An 18,888-nucleotide genomic window follows, 5' to 3' on the forward strand; every position below is an offset into this window, starting at 1 on the left:
TTATGAGAACTTATTTGTTGAATAATTTAATTTCTAGACGTACGATCGTAATGAAACTTACAGAACGTAATCATGATGTTTAAATGTATGTGCATACCGAAGCACAAGTCTCTAGTATTTGATATACGACTTTTACAAATATGAGGGTGAGGGGGTGGATTTAGGGGTGGGGGGTAAATTTTAACAAAAACCGAAATTGTCTAAAATACATCTTAATATACATTTTAAATTTGGAGACTCTAGCTTGAAAGATGTAAGAGATATAATTATTTAAGTGATCTTCGATAAGGTTTTTTATCGATAAAAAAGTATCGGAATGAGTTATCGTTTTTTAGTGAAAAACTCGATATGCGCGCTGTTTTTACGGACATTTTAAAAAAAAGTTGAAGTCTCTAGCTCTTATATCTTCTGAAATCGACGCGTTCAAACATACGGACGGACGGACGGACGGACGGACGGACGGACGGACGGACGGACAGACAGACGGACAGGGCTAAATCGACTCAGCTCGTCGCCCTGATCAAGAATATATATACTTTGTGGGGTCTGCCACGCCTCCTTCTGCCTGTTACATACATTTTAACAAAACCATTATACCCTGATTTCCCATTTTCAATGGGTTCAGGGTATAAAAAAGAAAGGATTAAAAAAACATTCGGTCTGTTGTTCTTGAATTGGGTTTCAATTTTTGTTTTTTTTTTATTATTATTATTTTGTTAAAGGTATTCCACTTAAATCAACTTAACGCTTACAGGGAACAGTTGGGACTAGGAGTCGGGGTACACAGTGTGGGCGTGGTGGTTGTTTTTTATACTTAGCTATATAATATAATTTGTAAAGTTACATTCAGAATTTAAAAATTGTATACATTTAGATGTAGCATAAAGTTGCGTATCTCAATTACACACACATTTAAAAATTACATAAGTACATTTATAAGTATCGATACCCAATGCTAGGGTACATATATATATTAATATTGTTAAACTTGCGCTTAAAAATTCTAAATAATTTTTATACACACAGAAATTTTGGATTTTAATGTTAGTTTTAAGAATATATATATAATTTTTTTTATTATTATTATTATTTTTTTTTTTCTTTTTTTGGATTATGTATTTAGGTTAGAAATTATTCAAGAGATTATAACTGTACAATCAACTATCACAGTCAACCATATAGAACTGATAGAGAATATTCCAAATATTGTAGATATTAAGAGACAAAACAATAAAACTATAAACAGAATTGGAAAACAAAGTATAAATGGTAGCGAGACGAGTGCTCGCATAGCTAATACCCTGTACCATACAACGGGTACAGAGTATGGCACAACTTAAAAATACTCTATGCATTCTTAGATCTAGCTGCTATATATTTGTATATTTACAGTTCGCTGTTAACAAACAGATTCTCTATTAAGCGAAAAATGATCGATAACACGTTATCGATTGGGCTTACAATTAATATTTTGAGGCGTTAGTCGCTCGAGCAGAAAGACATTGAATGACTGATCCATTAAGACTTGCTTATCGCTTACTATTAACAAGTGGCAAAGGCTAACAACAATTCAAAATATTCCATATACACACACATATCTATATAGATGTATATGTGTGTATGTATATGTGTATATATGTATTTATATACATTCATATTTGTAGGTATGCTAGCTTATAATCGATTATTTATACTAGAACAATTCTGAAGATTTGCGAAATTGTTTTCGTATTGGAAAACTATTTTTGTTTGATTCTCATATGTATAATTGTTAGTTAAGAGTTAAACTTATGGAAAAACAACGTCTAACTAAAATAAACTAAATACATACACGCACACACGCACTCGTACACACACCCACTCACATACATATACATATATAATTATGTTTATGAACAACGCACAAAATATTAGACTCTATCGTAGCTGAATGATATTTACAGACACATGCGTCACACTGAGCTCAGATTCTAGCTGATCAAGAATATATGCATTCCATATAACTACCATTGCACATAAAATCTTAAAAAAGCCTTAAAATTCTCAAATGAGCTGAAAGATTTGCGCTACAGTTGCGAAAGAAATAAATTTTGTTTTTCTTTTTTCAAACTGTTTTATGAATTTATAAATATCGATTATTTCTGATCAAAAGGTATACAGATCTTGCCTGGAAATATTCGTAACTGTTAGACACGCTTTACGCTCTCTCCTCGCTTGATTTGGTATTGTAAAGACTTTCGTCAAGCCTCTCTAGAACTCCAATTGCAGTGGTTAACATAGCTAATACGTGGAGCTCTATACAAATCCCATCAGAAGCACTTCTGTAGCAAATCAAATACAATGAAACTTCTTCTGTGGTCGCTTACGATATTACTGTGCATATTGGAGATATTTAGCAATGTGCCCAAAAACGGCTGCTTGAAGCTTGGACGAGGCTGCAAAAAGCATTCCGCCTGCTGCACTGGCTACTGCCATTTGAAAGTTTTTTGTTACCACCGTGAACACCGCCGTGAACGCCTTTAAAAACACCGCAATAAATGTATACTAAACGGTTTTTATTAGATGTGCTGCAACGGCGAGTGGCGCGGGAAACGGATCCCTGGTGTGATAGATGGACCATTGTCTAGAGCATTCTATTGAAAAACAATAAAAATCTGGCTGATTGACTGACTGAAGCAGTCGACCTTAAGTTGCTTATATACCTGCTAAGGCAAACTGATCTTCATGGAATCATGGAATCTCTGGCGGCATGCCTGATCAGCCTATCTACTTCAAATGGTTCTTTCGCTAATGCCTAAGGGTAAAATCTGCTGCATTTACTAGAGTATTCTTTTTCCTTGCTATTTGATTTTGTTTTTGTTTGTGTTTGGTATTTTTGGTGGTTTTGGTTACACTTACAATAAAAACGTTGCCTGCTCGCCCTTGACGTCCACGTAGTCGTAGAGCGAACGCTCGGCATAGTTGCCGGCGTAGGCCAGGCTGCCGCTGCTGCCGTCCAGTGCTGAGTCGCCGGCGGGTGTGGCCGCTGGCGGTGGCGGGCCGGCGCCCAAGCTCAGCCCGAACTTTTCCAGGTGGCATCATTTGAGCAGCGTGGGCAGGCTGCTGTTCATCAGCCGATTGCCGACGACCAGCGAGTTGAGCGTCGAATTGCCACCGCCTACGCCCACGCCGACGCCGACGCCCACACCAACGCCCACGCCCACGCCCATGCTCATGCCGTGCACGCCCAGGCCGAAGCCCGGACTGCTGTGCGTCGGATTCTGAGCCTCCAGCACCGAGCTGCCGGCCGCGTTGCTCGAGAGATGCGAGTGGCCTGTGTTCAAGTTGTTGCTGCTGCTGCTGCTGACGTTGTTGTTGTTGTTGTTATTGTTGTTGCTATTGCTGTTGTTGTTGCTGCTGCTGCTTGTATTGTTGCTGGTGGTGTTGCTGGTGGTATTTGTTCCGGTGCTGCCAAAGCCGCTCATAATGCCCGCGCCGCCGGCGACGCCGACGCCAACGCTAACTGCGCTGCCGCTGCTAGCGCCGGCATTGCTCTCATATTATGATGGTCATGCATAGTGCGGATAGGAGCTCAGGTGCGGCGCCACATGCGACGGGGTCACATGGCCCATCGAGTGCGGCTGATACAAATTGGTGGCCGGACTGCCCCAATTGCCCCACGAGGCGGCCGTGGGAAAGATGGAAGCTGCAGCGATAGAGGAGCAAACAGAAACTAGTTAATATAACAACACCCAATCCCTGTGGCATCTGCTCACGCACCTGAGGACGAGGTCATGCCGTGATGCGGACTCATAAACGAGCTCAGCTTGGCGCTGTGATGATATGGCGTCATGAACAGATCGCTCTGATACTTGTAGGTGGGATCGCTGGCCGCCGGCTGTGTGGCAGCCGCCAGGCCCTGGAAGTCAAACTTGTACGCGTAGCGCTTGCCGTGCACCTTGGTCATTATATTCTTGTCGTAGTAGTATCTGCAGGAGAAGGGAATGATCAAATCACAATTAGCCAACAAATTTCTTCAGTGAAATAGCAAAAATCTGAATGGAACTTGGATTCAATTCTCACTCATGCCCAGAGCTCTTTAATGCTGCCTTGCCCTACTGCTGCCCTGTGGGAAAGCCAAACAAAGCACTGGCCACGTATAAATAATTACAAAATAATGCTCGCTTTATGCGTTTTAAGTTAATTTGCTGACATTAAGGCGATTTGGGTGCTAGAGACTTTTGCCAGTGACGCCCTCCTCGGCTCCAGCCCCAGCCTATAGCGGCCACCCTCAACAGACAGGCGAGCCCAACCACAGGTCGAGCTGCCCTCAATCTCGGGCCCGGCAATTAAATGGCAAACGCCTGGCGCACAAACTCAAACAGCGCAATGCTGTGGCTCGGGGCCAAGCCAAATTGCTTGGGCAGAAAGCCAAGCAGCCGGCAGGGAGTGGGACCGGTATTGCTCAGAGGCGGGGGAGTTGTCTTCGGGGGCAAACAAGACAGACGACGACAACAGACCGAAATGTTGTTTGCTTTGGCTGAGCGTGCCAGAAAAGTGATTAAGTTTAGAGCCAACTGCGAAAACTAAGCAACTATCAGACTGATCTCAAATGAATAAATATTTGGGCTGGGAGCGCCAGGGCTCAACGTAAGCTTATATAAGAATAGTACATTTGGAAGCAAATCAGGTAAATCACACTCTCTACATTAGCTGAATTTAGTTTACACATTCTAAGAGAGAGAGAGAGAGAGAGAGAGAGAGAGAGAGAGAGAGAGAGAGAGAGAGAGAGAGAGAGAGAGAGATAGATAAAGAGATAGAGAGAGAGAGAGAGATCGAATTGAATTTGAATAAATGACTCATAAAAAATTCTTTATTTTATCATTTTAATTTGCATTTACTTTAATGTCAATTGTCATACCAATACATGAGCAACTCTAATGGAAAAGAAGTGGAATCTTTAAAAAATATTTTACAACACTCTTTTATTGTTAATTCAATTCAAATTAGCATAATTGCTTTAAGAAGAAATATTAATTGAATTGTTCTGCTCTCGCTGTTCGGGTAATTTTATGACGTTGTTTCAGCGCATCGAATTGAACTTTTACTGCGATTTCGTTGTGCAGCAGACAAACATAAAAAAACACCATTCAAATTAATTTCGATTTCAGTGCTCATTGTCATTTTTTTTCGCTCACTGCGCAATTGGCCATAAATTATGCCAATTAAGGGCATAAATTAAAGCTGGCACAAAAGACAATGGAGCTGACTCTGTCTCTTACTCTCTCTCTCTCTCTCTCTCTCTCTCTCTCTCACTCTCTCTCTCTCTTTCTCTCTTTATCTTTAACAGCGAACAAACAATCAGAACCAATCAATGGCTGCTGATGGACGCGGGCGGAACAAAGCACACAATCAGCGAGACAAACAGCAGAGCAAAAAGGATTAAAGTAAAAGCCATTTACACATATCTCTATCTCTGTGTATGGGCCGATGGGTGTGGCGGGGCCAAGTGGCTAACAAAAGGGCAGCTGGCTGTAAATAAACATGCCAAATGAAGCATTAAAGCACTTGTCCTTGTTGTCTTTATGTGTGGCTGCCATTCACAGGCTCAGCTGCTCAGCTTTCATTTACACTCAACGCACACACACACACACACACACATATATAACGGCATACATATAAGCATTGCATACTTTTCAAAGCTCACATTTCTTAGCCCACATGAAAGCCGAGACGGCAACTGCGTTCAATTGAGCTGAAATGTGTGAAAAATAAATAAAAAAAACCTAGAGAAAAGAAAAAAAAGACATAGAAGAACGAATTGTGAATGCACTAGCAGAGGCATCTATCTAAATATATATTTGTATGCATCAAATTATTTATAGAGTATCATTGAGTAACCATAGAAGAAGGAAGAGCGAAGATGGTCTCGTTTTCAATGGATTCTTTCTGAAATTCTAATATCTATTTCATTCGCTTTATATTCAAAAACAAGTCTAATACCATGCCTTATATATATACAATCGAGTCTCGTTAAGGCGTACCCCGCCAAATAGAAAATCGAGAAAAACTCTATTCCCTTGAAACAAGTTCGTTCTCAATAAATCTCGATAATTTAAATTTCGATTTATCGAGATACTACAGTATTAATATGTATTATATATGTATATCTCCCAGCTATGTTTTCCATAAGCTTCCACATCACCAGATGTACCCATTGTAAGAGCATAGAAAAGGGATAACACGCAGACAGACAAGAGCATTAACAGAGAGTCAGAGATAGAGATAAATAGAGAGAGAGAGAGAGAGAGAGAGAGATGGAGACACACGAGGCGACCAGGCAGGCATTCATTGAACGTGTCGACGCTTCCGCACATCATCAAACAAAACAAGAGCAGAAAAAAAAAAAAAATAAAAAAGGCTTTCCTTTGCTTTGTTGTCGCTTATCCAACACTTTTTACATTTATTTACATGTTGATTGTGCCCATGTGTGTAGGTGTGCGTGTGTGTGTGTGTGAGTGTGTCTGTTGCAAATTGGCTGTCAGGATTCTTCCACTTGAATTGTCAGCTTCTCCTTCATTGGCACTCATTGGCCAACTGATTGCAACTGACAGTTTTCAAGGAGCCAAAAAAGGGTTGCCAAAATATACAAAAAAAAAATTGAAACTGTTTAAAATTCCTCGATTTAAGTTCTGTGTGCTTAGCAAATTGACCGTTGCGCAAATATTTAAATAGTTGTGCATATGTTGCTGGCAATGCGTTGAGCAAATAGCACAAATAGCACAGCTGGCCAGCGCCCTTGACCGGGGCGTGGCTGTGCCACGACCAGGGTTGGGTCAAGCAATCACATTCACAGCAATTAGATTGCCATATTTCATATTTTTATGTGTAGTTTTTTTTCGATTTTATTTCTATTTTATTTGTTGATTACATTTCGACGCACGAACACAAGTTCATATTGAATTTGTCGAACGGGACACGCCCACATGTTAGCTGTGTAGGTAAACGTTGGCTTATGTTGAATACCCGCCCGTGAAGCTGTCTAAAAGGTATATTGGCTGTATTTATTTGGAGTGAAAACATGAGAACTCGAGCAGGAGAGGGATTCGCAACGGAATAGATTAGAGAGAGAAACTGGTATTAGATGTACATCTACTGACTCTCAGGCTCTCCTTAGTTAAGGCATACTGCAACAGCGTTATATAGTCGTCACACAATAGAGTGCACGGAAAAATAATCCTTAAAAAATCTGTGTAGTTATATATTTCTATATGCATCGTCATATATATATAAGATTTTATTTATATACATATATTATTTATACTTTTTCACAGTTTTATTTTTACTTCACATCTCTGATTTTTGCCTGTTCTTGCTCAACATCCATATCTATGCTTATTCTATAAACATATCAATCAGGAATTCTATAGTCCACTCATAAACTACTCTGCAGCTTCTCTCAATGGCATCAACTGTGCTGTGCAAGCGCGCATCAGGTAGTCAGCTACACCCTCCACTCAGGTCTCTCAGCTCTATCTTCTTCATAATCCACCTCCTCTACTATTTTTTCTTGCCATTTTCTGCGCATTTAGTGGGCCAATTGCTATCAAAGCGGCTAATCAGCCTCGAATCGAATCAATCGACAATGATGAGACTCAGATTTTGCTCACAAATTGGACACATGCCCACATTTTTCTGGGCCAAGGACTCCTCGACTAATTAGCACCACTTGAGCGCACAAAACAATATAAGTAGATACCAAAAAAAAAAAAAAGGAAAAAAAATAGCAACCCCTATTATATGGAGCAATTGTGTATGGCTTACCTCAAGGCGCGACTCAGCTTGTCGTAGTTCATGTTGGGCTTCGATTTGCGTTCGCCCCAGCGGCGGGCCACTTCGTCGGGATCGGTCAGCTTGAACTCGCCGTTGGTGCCCTCCCAGGTGATGCAGCTGGCATTGTTGCTGTCCGACAGCAGCTCGAGCAGGAACTGCCATAATTGTATCTGACCCGAGCCTGCAACAGAAAATATATTTACATACTTATAAGGCATATATACATATTGGGTGTAATGGAAATATAAAGCTATTTAATGTCAGTATTTTGGCTGCCTAAATGTCCGTCAAAAGAGCATATCCTTTGGCCCCGCTGGCAGGCTGGCAGGCTGGCTGCCATGGAATTATGTAACATTGACTAACCCGAAAGCTAAGCATTTTGTGGCATGCAAAAGTGCCATAAAGTATTTCCGACACGCTGCTCAACTCCCGACAACCACTTGACCAACGCGCCGAGGGGCATCTGCACTCTGCAGCTCCACATTTATGTAATGCCACAGAGCAACAAAATTTTCTATTTTTGGATTTACGATCAAGTCAAGAAGGGCCGTAGGAAATGGCATGGCATGTAAGTGCAAACGTAAGACAGATAAAATATGTTCTAAATGATATTTGGCACTCGATTTGAATATGTAGATGAGCGGAAGAGGCTGCTGAAGTGGGAACATGTAAGTATCAGATATCAAAAATATATAGAGTGGATAATTATGCTAGTCAAAAAGAGAAATTCCTCGTACGTTTAACGTAAAGTTAATATATAGTTTAAGTTAGGTGAACTGCAAGATAAATGGCATATCTATTCCCTTCAATGTTTCATATAGCTAAGAGGTATTCCTATTGATATTTCACACAATCAAGCACTAGTTCATGACGTCATATTCAACTGGCTGTTAAATTTGATCAAAAAATATACCAAGAACGATTTCTGTTCAAGCTACTCAGCCATAGCCTCAGCACATCTTCAGTTGACCTTTGATATTTAAGCAGCTCAAATCAGAAATCAAATGTCGTCGCGGTCGTTACATAATCTCTCTCTCTCTCTCTCTCCTCCCCCGTCTCCCTCTCTCTGTCTCTTTCTATTTATATATTTATGAGCACACTTTGATTTTTCTTTTGTTGTGCGTGCTAAAACATTTACGAAATTATGATTTTCGTATTGTGCAAAGGATTCGACACGCATTCAACGCAGACATCATAAATCGCTTAATCATTTGGCAATTAGGCCCAGCCCCAGAACAAACTCCCGTTCTCTTTCTCACTCTCTCTGTTTCTCTCCCTCTTTGTCTCACTCTATCTTTCTTGCGTAAAAAAGGGACTCACACTCACATAAAGCCTGCTTGCCGGGGGTTGAAAAACCCTGACAGCCCTGGGAAGCTAAAGTTGAGTTAAATTTCGCCCTTCGGGAGGTGGCTGAGACACGAGCTCTGAGCTCTGAGCTGTGAGCTCTGAATTCAGTTTGTTCATGTGTGAGAAACGTCATGAATATTGCGTTAATTGCAAATCATGGTCAAGAGAATGTGTTAAGTGCCAGCACGACAATGGTCATGATGATGATGATGATGATGATGATGATGATGTTGCTGATGACATGAATGAGTGATAACTCAGCCAGCTGTGTAGGCGTGCCCAGCAATTGACATGCTATTAAAAGTCAAAGACAATGGGCCAAGGCATTACGCTTGACACACCTAAGGACGGACAGTGGATGTAAGGTTGGATTACAAGTAGACTAGTTTATTATAGACATTAATGTATGAATAAATTTCATTATATATAGTAGGTATACTATATCATAGTATATATATAAAATATTGATATATGTACGTCTTAACTCGAGCTCGTATATTACTTTCATTCTAAAACTTTTCTTTCTCTTCGCTCAAATTTTATTTATACATAATTTCACTTTATAAAATATTTTTATTTCAGTATATCTATAGCAAGTAAGGTGAAAAGTGGTACAATAATTTTGCCTTTTATGAAAGACTAATTTAAGTTCTCTTTACTTCTCTTCTATAACCTAAGACTAATTTAAAATTTCCTTTCTATTTTCATCCAAATTATGCATATATAAATTTATAATCTTCGGCTGATTCTTGGGCAATTTTTCCTCTTTTTAGTTGAAATTGAATGGCAAGAGACTCTGCAATATCTTGTCTGCGCTTCAATGAGATGTCTTTCAATTTTCTTGGCATATTTATCATCAAGTTAATCCTTTATCACTGCACAAGCTACTAGCAGGTATCTTCAAGTCGAACACGCCCTAATCTGGCCAATTTGAGGGCAATTTGGTCACAAAGGCGTTGACGCCGTCGCCTCTAAGAAATGTTAATTCGAATAGAAAAAGAAGAAGAAGAAGACGACGACGAAGTCGGAAAGGCAAAGTAATTAGCTGCAGGAGCAGTGAAAATGTTGCTTTGATATGCCGACAGAGGCTGTAGTTCCCCAACTGTATTTTTGCTTCTCTTTAGCTTTTTTTTCTCTTTTTTTAATTACAAACAAGTTTTTGTGCTGTGGCTGGCAATTATGTCACGACTAGAGCTAGTTTTAGGGCTTAGTGTTGTTTTTTTTCTCTCTTCTGTTTAGTATGTTTTGGTTGCATGCACAGGCTGCAGCTGTGTCTGCCATGCAAATGAGACGCGAAGCGGCAGGAGGAGGAGGGGGAGCGCAGCGCGAGCTCTGCAGCTGAGACCGGACTTGGCTAACAAAGCGGTTCCGTGTCCAAAGGAAGCCATAATTAATCAAAAACAGCATTTTTGCCACCCAAAAAGCGAAAGCGCACGGCCATGTGTGTGCGTGTGTGTATCTATGTGTGTGCTGGGGTCATGTGTATGTGTTTTTCTCAGTGAGCTTTTGCGATTAACTTGAAGTTGAAGTCAACTTGGCAACGGTCTAAGCCTAAACAAGAAATGCAGCACGCCGACTGAGCGAGAATGGGACAGCTAGAGACCGAGAGAGTGTGTGTGAGAGAGAGAGAGGACGATATACCAAGTGCAAAAGAGAGGCAGCTATAAATGGGGAGCAATGGCGTTCGGCGCGTGTAAATGTCGCGCCGGAAAATGTTGGGCGTCTGAGTTTTTATGCTAATTCCGTTCAAACGCCATGTTTGTGCGCCGCCTGGTTGCGGCGGGGGCGTGGTAAGGCGGCGTGAGGGCATATTGGGGGCGATTATTTAGAGGGGTGCCAAGCCACACACACACACAAACACACAGCGTAGCGGTCAGCAATGGCGGCAAAGCTCACACAGCCGCAGGATCAATAAAAATTATTGATTTTGTTTCAAACTTTCAGCTGCAGCTGGGCAAAAATTCAATTAAACTTTAAAAACTTCGAACTAAGACATAAAAGTGTGCAATAGCATAGTAAAACTATATAAAACTGTACTAAAGCGAAAGTTACGTTAGCTCTGGAGGCGGGCAGCCAAGCAAGTTAAATAATTGTTTAACTGACTGACTAGAAATAAATTATTAAGAATTTTAATTGAATTAAATTGAAAAATATACTGAGAATAGCTAACTTTCGCTTACTATAGAATAGAATTTGAAAAAAGTTAAGTGAAAGTCAAATAATTATTTACTGAAACAGTTACTCGTTAAATCTTTGGGTAATACCCTATTATACTCCTTTTTCCATGCGCCCAATTGAATATGCTAGATACTCTGTACTATATATCTTTCGCCTTCAGTCTTCTACGTGAGGATATATTTCATTCAAATCTATTTTAACATTTAGATGCTTTCTGCTAGAGTGCATATAGTATTTCACAATTTACTACGCCTCTAATAGAAAAATCTGATTAATTTATAAGCAGAAGCTATGAATGAATCTGTGTTTCACATTCCAAATCTCTATCTATAAAAGAGGTAAAATGCTTTACATTCATTCAGTAGACCCTAACATCTATCTAATACTACAGGCATAGCTTATGATACTCTGTCTAATACTCTAATACATAGCTTATGATGCTCTAACCCTACTTTATGCAGATAAATATATTCTAATTTAATATTTTTACTATATATCCATAAATTTATATATGATTTTATAAAGATTTCTTTTATCTAAATATATGTATATATAATATATATATAATATTTTAAGATATATGTATATAATCTATTCATGACTTTGGAGAACTTCTCTCCTCGTTGCATCACTCCACATTTTTATCTGATTTTTTTACGAGTTTTATTTAATCCATTAATCATAAGTGATAGATGCACACCTACTTTTTAACCCTTTGCTTGAGTCCCTTTTACAGCTAGAGGCTACTTTATATGTATGACTAGTTTTTGTAAAGTCAGCCGTTGGGCGCGTGCTGCAGACAAATGCAATGCAAGTCAAATAACGAAAAATAATTGCCTGGCCACGCCCACTGCAGCGCTTAGACACACGCATGCGAATAATAAATGTATTCCGAAAATGAAACAGTAAAAAATGCTGAAGTTTATAACACCTTTCGCATAAATTAGAAAGGCAAGTAAAAGCCCGCAGGGTTGAGCGCTTTTCGACTTTTTACTTTGCTTTGCATGCAACGGGTTAATTTGTTAGGGTGCGCCGAATCTCGGCCAGAAATTGATATGATAATGCAGACAGCGAGACAGTGGCAGACAGAGAAACAGAGGGTGGAGGAGGGAGAGAGACAGGCAGCAGGGGGGGGAGGGGGAGGCGGTGTTCCTTTAACGTTTTCTACGTTATTCAACTTAATCTAAGCACCTGTATCTTTATGCTTTTGTGATTATTCAAACTCACCTGAGCTGGCGAGTCGGCTGCTGGTGGGTCCGAACATTTGATATGGATCTGCAAAAGAGGGTGGCAAGACATTAGTTTTATACTTTACGCTTAAGTGTGCGTGTGAGTGTGTGTGTGTGTGTGTGTGTTTTATGCAAATGAAGTACCTCTAATGAAGGACCTGCCAAAACGGAATACATTATGCATAAAAATACAGAAGGCAAAAGAATTGTGTACGTGGGCAAGTTGCGTTTCCGCTGATGAAATGAAATGCATTACCAAAACTGCAAATATGTGTGTGTGTGTGTGTGTGTGTGTGTGCTTACATATACACAGATATATAATGTATATATGTGTATATATAGATGCCTGGCATATCCATTTCACTTATTATCCGGCGCGCGTTTCCTGGCTGCGAGCAAAGCGAGAGAGAAAAAAACGTTGCATACTTTCAAGCGCAGCCAAGAGAGCCAAAGGTTAGCGAACATCTTCGATGCAGCTACAGCATAGTCCCGCATAAATACATTTATACACACACGCACACTTACACACATAACTTGTATATGTTCATGTGCATTGTTTGCTAGCGTCTTTTGTTCTCTGTGCACAATTTAATGCGCATAAACAGGACCGTCGGCAGTAAGTCGCGCTGGCACGCGTCCTTTTCAGGCACGGCCGTCAAATTTGACAGCAGAGAGCAAAAAACATAATAATAATAAAAAAAAAAAAATGAACAGAAATAGAAACAGAAACCAGAAAACCAGAAGAGCAGAAAAGCAAGCCAAGTTCTCGGCAGCCTCGCTGGAGTGCGTCTGGGGCTGCGCTCTAATTGAGAATCCTTTATGGCATTTCAATTGTTTCCATTACGCTTCGGCTGCGACTGCAACTGCGACTGCGAATACTTTTGTTTCCATTTCCATTTCGAGTGGCGTATTTAAGGTTTTGATTTGCGACAGTATTTTCTGAGGGTCTTTTTTTCTCTTTCTCTTTTTTGGACTACACTTTAAAGCAGCAGCGCGCGCGCTCTGGCTGAGAGTAGGGGTAAGTGTAAAGGGACGCTGGAGTGGATGGCATTGAGTGGAGGTATTTGTTTCAATACATTCGGAAGAGAAGTATTGAAAATGAAAATAAAAAAAAACCAACCAACAACAACATCGAGTGCCCGAATTTCAAGTGGCATTGGCAGCGTGCGCACAATTTCAATTGCGAAACTTTATTAGTGTTGGTAAACAGCCAACAGGCACTGTTTATATTTGAATTTGGGCTAAACAATGCGGCACGTGAGCTCAAGCACCTACTCTTAATATGCCTTTAATGCCGCAGCGACTCAAACCTTGCCTTTGTTTTGCATAAAACTACACACACACACACACACACACATATACATATATACATATATGACATTTATTTGATTTACTCACCAGGTTGCCGTAGTTGTGAGTGCGGATCATGTTTAATGCTCAAGGCATTCGAGCTGTAGCCTGCAAATATTACAAATGAATTTGAATAATATTAGAGCTCTGAGTGATAAAGAGACCCATATACATTTACATATAAATAAAAAATGTTGAAAATGGAGTAAGAAATAAAGTTATAGCTGAATGAATTTTATAGAGGCAGATGTTATCTATGTATGACTTCTTAGATTACAAGCGATTCTGTGGTAAAGTCTTGGCGTATGTGTAAATGTTAGTATTTGCATTAGTATTGTAGCATGAGTCATATAATGATATATATTTATATCTGCAATATATATATGTATGTATAGACGTGATCAAGTTAACATTAATGCACTTCAAATATTATCAAATATTATTATATATTATAAATTATCATATATTATCAAATATTATGTTGCCTTACGCAGCAGCAGCTCATATAGCAAGCTAATGTACATATATGCCCTTTGCATATACATATATATATATACCTATACATACTGCGCTCTCTCGCTCTGCTGCCTTCAGCGGCAGAGATGTATAATAAGAAATATATGTACTTTAGCTTAAGAATTCATTTGATTTCCAATAGAGATTTATTAAACAAAAGCTACTCAAACCGAACACTTCAACGATTTTTTCTACAGTATTATCAGTTTTAGTATTAGTACACCTACATGTATAAAAATATATGTAGATATGTATAAAAATACCATATTAGTATAAGCATTGCTATTATTATTTGTCTTAGTGGTTGTAAATGTATAATAATATTAGTATTAGTATTGTCATCATTATTTGTATTAGTATCAGTATTGTGCTAGCATTCGAATATTTATATTGCTATCAATACTAACTCGCATTCACTGTAAACTCTCTGTTAAGCTATGCGATCATTCAGGCTAATCATGTCTGGCCGTGTGTCTGTCTGCCTTGTCTGTCTGTGCTGTAGTAAATCGCATTAGACTGCCCGAGGCTAGGCAGCGAGGCGTAAAGTCAACCAGTTGTCAGTTAATATTGTGATGCCCACAACACTTGTCATGTCGCACAATCAAAGGCATCAACTCAACCGCAGCACACAAACATTATCATAGTTCTGTCATCAAAGCAAATCACAGCCAAAGGCCAGAGAGGGGGGAAGCTGCGAGAGCGAGTGAGAGAGAGAGAGAGAGAGGGAGAGAGCGACTGTGATATGAGCAATGCGGCAGGCGTCGGGCTCTTTCATTTTAATGGAATATGATTGTATAGAAGGCAAAACAATGCCGCTGGCAATTCAATTTAAAATGCGATGAGATCTCGACCAGAGCAGCACACGGAGAGAGAGAGAGATGGAGAGAGGGAGAGGTGTGTCAAAAAGCGTTGAAAGTTGCGGCAAACTTCACGCTCCATACAAATTAAAGCCGCAGGCAAAGGACACAGGCGGGGGGGCAAAGGACTCTTGCTACGGGCATGGCTCAGTGGTTATGCACCGCCCGCTGTTGTTTTCGTTGTCACTCATTGTGCAAAAGAATATATAAAAAAGCAAAGCAAAGAGTGTGTGAGAGAGAGAGAGAGAGAGAAAGAGTGAGAGAGCGAGAGGGTGCAACTTTTCTGTATGACATTTTTGGGTTTACGCTTTTGCGTAGCCACTCAACTGCGAAGAGCACAAAAGATGCCCGATTACCTTTGAGTGTGGGAGGCGGCAGCGGTGGCTCAGTGGTTCGCTGGCTGGCTGGCTGGGTGGCTCTCTAGCTTAGCCTGGGCAACGCGCAGCCAAGCTGAAATTTTGTATTAAACACTTTTACAGTTTCACGCTAAGATTTTAGCTCGAGGCTTGGCAGATAGTCTCGCTTTATAATACATGTAATTTTAATTAAGTACAGAGACATCACCTCTAATGAGCAGACTCTGCTCACACACACACCCACACACTCGCCTTGTATTGCTGCCTCCCTCTCTGTCTATCTCTCCCTCTGCTTGCACGCTTCATTTAACAACCGCACAGCCCTTTGACTGCCCCGACTGACTTGCTGATAGACAAGAACACGTGTAGGCAACACCTTTTCAATTTGTTCCCACCTTTTTTTGTTGTATTCATATTTCCATTCAATAGACTGAATAGCATTTTGCACGGTTCACTGAGTTCCCTTCATGCGTGTATGTGTGTGTGTGTGCTGGCTGCTTTGCATGCTAATCAGCATCAGCGTGTAGCCATGTATTTATTTATTGGCTCTTCAAGTGCTCCTCGCTTGATTTGTGGCCAATAATCTGATGCCATTTTGACGGCTAACAAGTATCGAAGTTTTTAAGCAGATCTCTACTCCGTTGCAGCGCAAACTTTTGCAAGTAGCAAAGTTTACGAATGAAGGATATAGGAATACTCAAGGAATACTTAGAGCTAAGTAGACTAAGAATAGTCAATATTGCAAGTTTATAAAATATATAAATAAGACATCACGTAGTCTAGCTCTTATCGATGTATGTATCATTTCAATGAATAAAACTCAAAGTCTATCGAGAAGCATTACATATGGAATGGTGTGCTATGGAGTGATACACAATTTAAATCAAATGGAAATTTTTAGCTGATTAACTCATTATTATATTATATTATATTATATTATTCTTATCTTTCTGCTCAGTTTCAGCCTATTTAAATTCACTCAAACTGAAACATATTCCTTACATATGCCCAAAACTTTTCCCATTTTGGCTGGCTCGACGCTTTCCTAAGATTGTCGATAAAAAAAAAAGGCACAGAAGGTACAGCAAAAAATGAACATACTTAATTCTGGATGATGCCAAATTTTATAATTTAAATGCTATAATGTAAGTATAAATATAAATATAAATATAAATATTGTTAATAATTGTATATAGTGTAACTACTGGCTTCTAGCCCATAATTTAAGTTAAGGTTTAATGATGACTGCGCTATGGAGTCTAAGACAAGAAGCCGCAATAAATGAACTCGTAAAAAAAAACAAAAATAAATAAATAAATTATAAAAGTTTATGTTTTCTTATAAAGTGTAAAGTAGGTTGGAGAATTGATCAACTGAGGTGCCATTTAGTATTTTTAAGATCACAAAATTCCACATACTATTTGAACAGACGCCATGAAGATATCTTACATAAATTGGAATACTAATATGATCTAATAAGTGTAAGATAAAGAAATCATTGAATGGAAGCACAAAAACTTTCAAAATTCATTGCATACGCAAGAGTAAAGAGAAAACTGTTCAGACTCAGTCTTAAGACTTCTTTCATTCTTTAAGCTAAAAAAAAAACTCTAGCTTTGTTTTTAAATACTTTTGGATATACTTTGCTGGCTCACAGTTTCAGATTCGTTTTCTTGTTTCTACTCCTTAAAAAATAATTATCATTTTAGAAGAACATAATTTTTATAAAATAAACTCAAATTGTGTTAACCCATTACAGTTTTAGTTATTGATGATATTTTAGTATTTAATTATAATGTCTCATTTATATGATCGTGGCTCACCTTGTGATTGTGTGGAGCTGTGGGAGCCCCACGACGATTTGTACGAGGAATCTGCAACAGAAGAGAAATTGCTAGAGGTTAGAAAGAGGTAAGGGAAATGGGAAAAGCTATGGATATGATGAGAAAATACAACAAAATGCTAAACTCGTTAGATAACTATGTATGACTAGATATTTATTATTTATTTACTTGGATTCCATGTGGGATTGCCCATCACCGTTGGCCGGCTGGATTCACACATCGCCCACTCACCTGCGAAGAGCATTGAGAAGTTGCTGAAACTGCCTGTGGATCTCGACAAATAATCGGCGGATGATTTAATGTCCAGCATTGTGGAGGGCAGCGACGCCGATTGCCGGCGGTGCAGCTGCTCCTTGGCTTCTTCTTCCTCAACTAACACAAGTGAGTGCACAAATAAATAAACACACACACACTCGCACACACACGCACACGCACGCACACACTGGCCTGTCAAGTCAAGTGTTTGTTGTCCAATTGCCAATTTAATTTATTTAAAAAAAGTCAAAACGCGCGCGCGTTCCGGAAAACGGAACGGGAACGGGAACGGGAAAAGTGACGATCGGAACCGGTTACCGTTACCGGACACCTTCACTTCCGGGGCCGAAGCTAAACCCAAAATGCACTTTGGACACTGCTTGATATATATATATGTATGTATGTGTGTGTCAATCACGGTGTTTGTCTTCAGCTCTATATATACATACATATATGCACATATACGCTTATAGATATCGCGTATACGCTGCGTAAATCACGTTCAGATGTGTTTGACTGCTGAAAACTGTGCGTCCGATCTGTGGCACGGCAGCGTAACAATTGATTCCATTCCGTCGTCAAATCGCGCATATCCTGGCATATCCTGGCACTGCCAGCCAGCCAGCCAGGCAGCAGCGAGTCGAACAACCCCCTCGAACGAAAGGCGCAGGCTCGGCCAGTCGCATTGTGGGGGTGGTTGGGTGGTTGCCACTGCTGCAGCTTTTGTGTATCTATCTGTCTGGCCTGCTGCTGTGCGTGTGCGTGTGTGCGTGTATGTTGCTGGCTCTGTTTGACGCGAGCGTCGCTGCTGTTGTCCTTTATGCTCGCCAGGATATACTTAGGCTATAATCCACACCAAAAGGCAGCCACCCCTTTTCCGCTCGAGCACCAATCAGCGTTGAGACAAGGTGTGGCCTAGCTCTCACAAACACACACTCACTCACTCACTCTCTCTCTCTCACACACACACATATGCAGGCGCTTAAGTGAAAGCTTTTGCAAATGGTTTTCCATTTTAGGCAAACATTTGCACTTTTAAGTTATATTAGAAACTTCTACTATCGATCATCGTCTACCGTGCTGCCCCTCTCTCTCTCTCTCTCCCTCTCTTTCACTCTCGCTATCCCTCTCTCTATTTTGTAGG

At 40.0% G+C, this 18,888-nt stretch overlaps 1 protein-coding gene across 1 annotated transcript in view; it reads right to left on the bottom strand.

The window, feature by feature from the left end:
• Positions 1–685: 685 nt before the first annotated feature.
• The window catches only part of Ets65A (DNA-binding protein D-ETS-3), a 35,578-nt gene continuing 17,375 nt past the window's right edge, over positions 686–18,888 (bottom strand). The window contains 6 exon segments of the mRNA XM_018102558.3: positions 686–3,685; positions 3,760–3,968; positions 7,804–7,993; positions 12,565–12,612; positions 13,965–14,024; positions 17,469–17,519. Of these exon segments, the coding sequence (XP_017958047.2) occupies positions 2,895–3,685; positions 3,760–3,968; positions 7,804–7,993; positions 12,565–12,612; positions 13,965–14,024; positions 17,469–17,519 (1,349 nt within the window). The 3' untranslated portion in view covers positions 686–2,894.

This window comes from Drosophila navojoa, chromosome 4 (assembly GCF_054131105.1).
Source record: "Drosophila navojoa isolate 15081-1374.11 chromosome 4, UAZ_NAV_1.0, whole genome shotgun sequence".
Classification (NCBI taxonomy): Eukaryota; Metazoa; Arthropoda; class Insecta; order Diptera; family Drosophilidae; genus Drosophila; species Drosophila navojoa.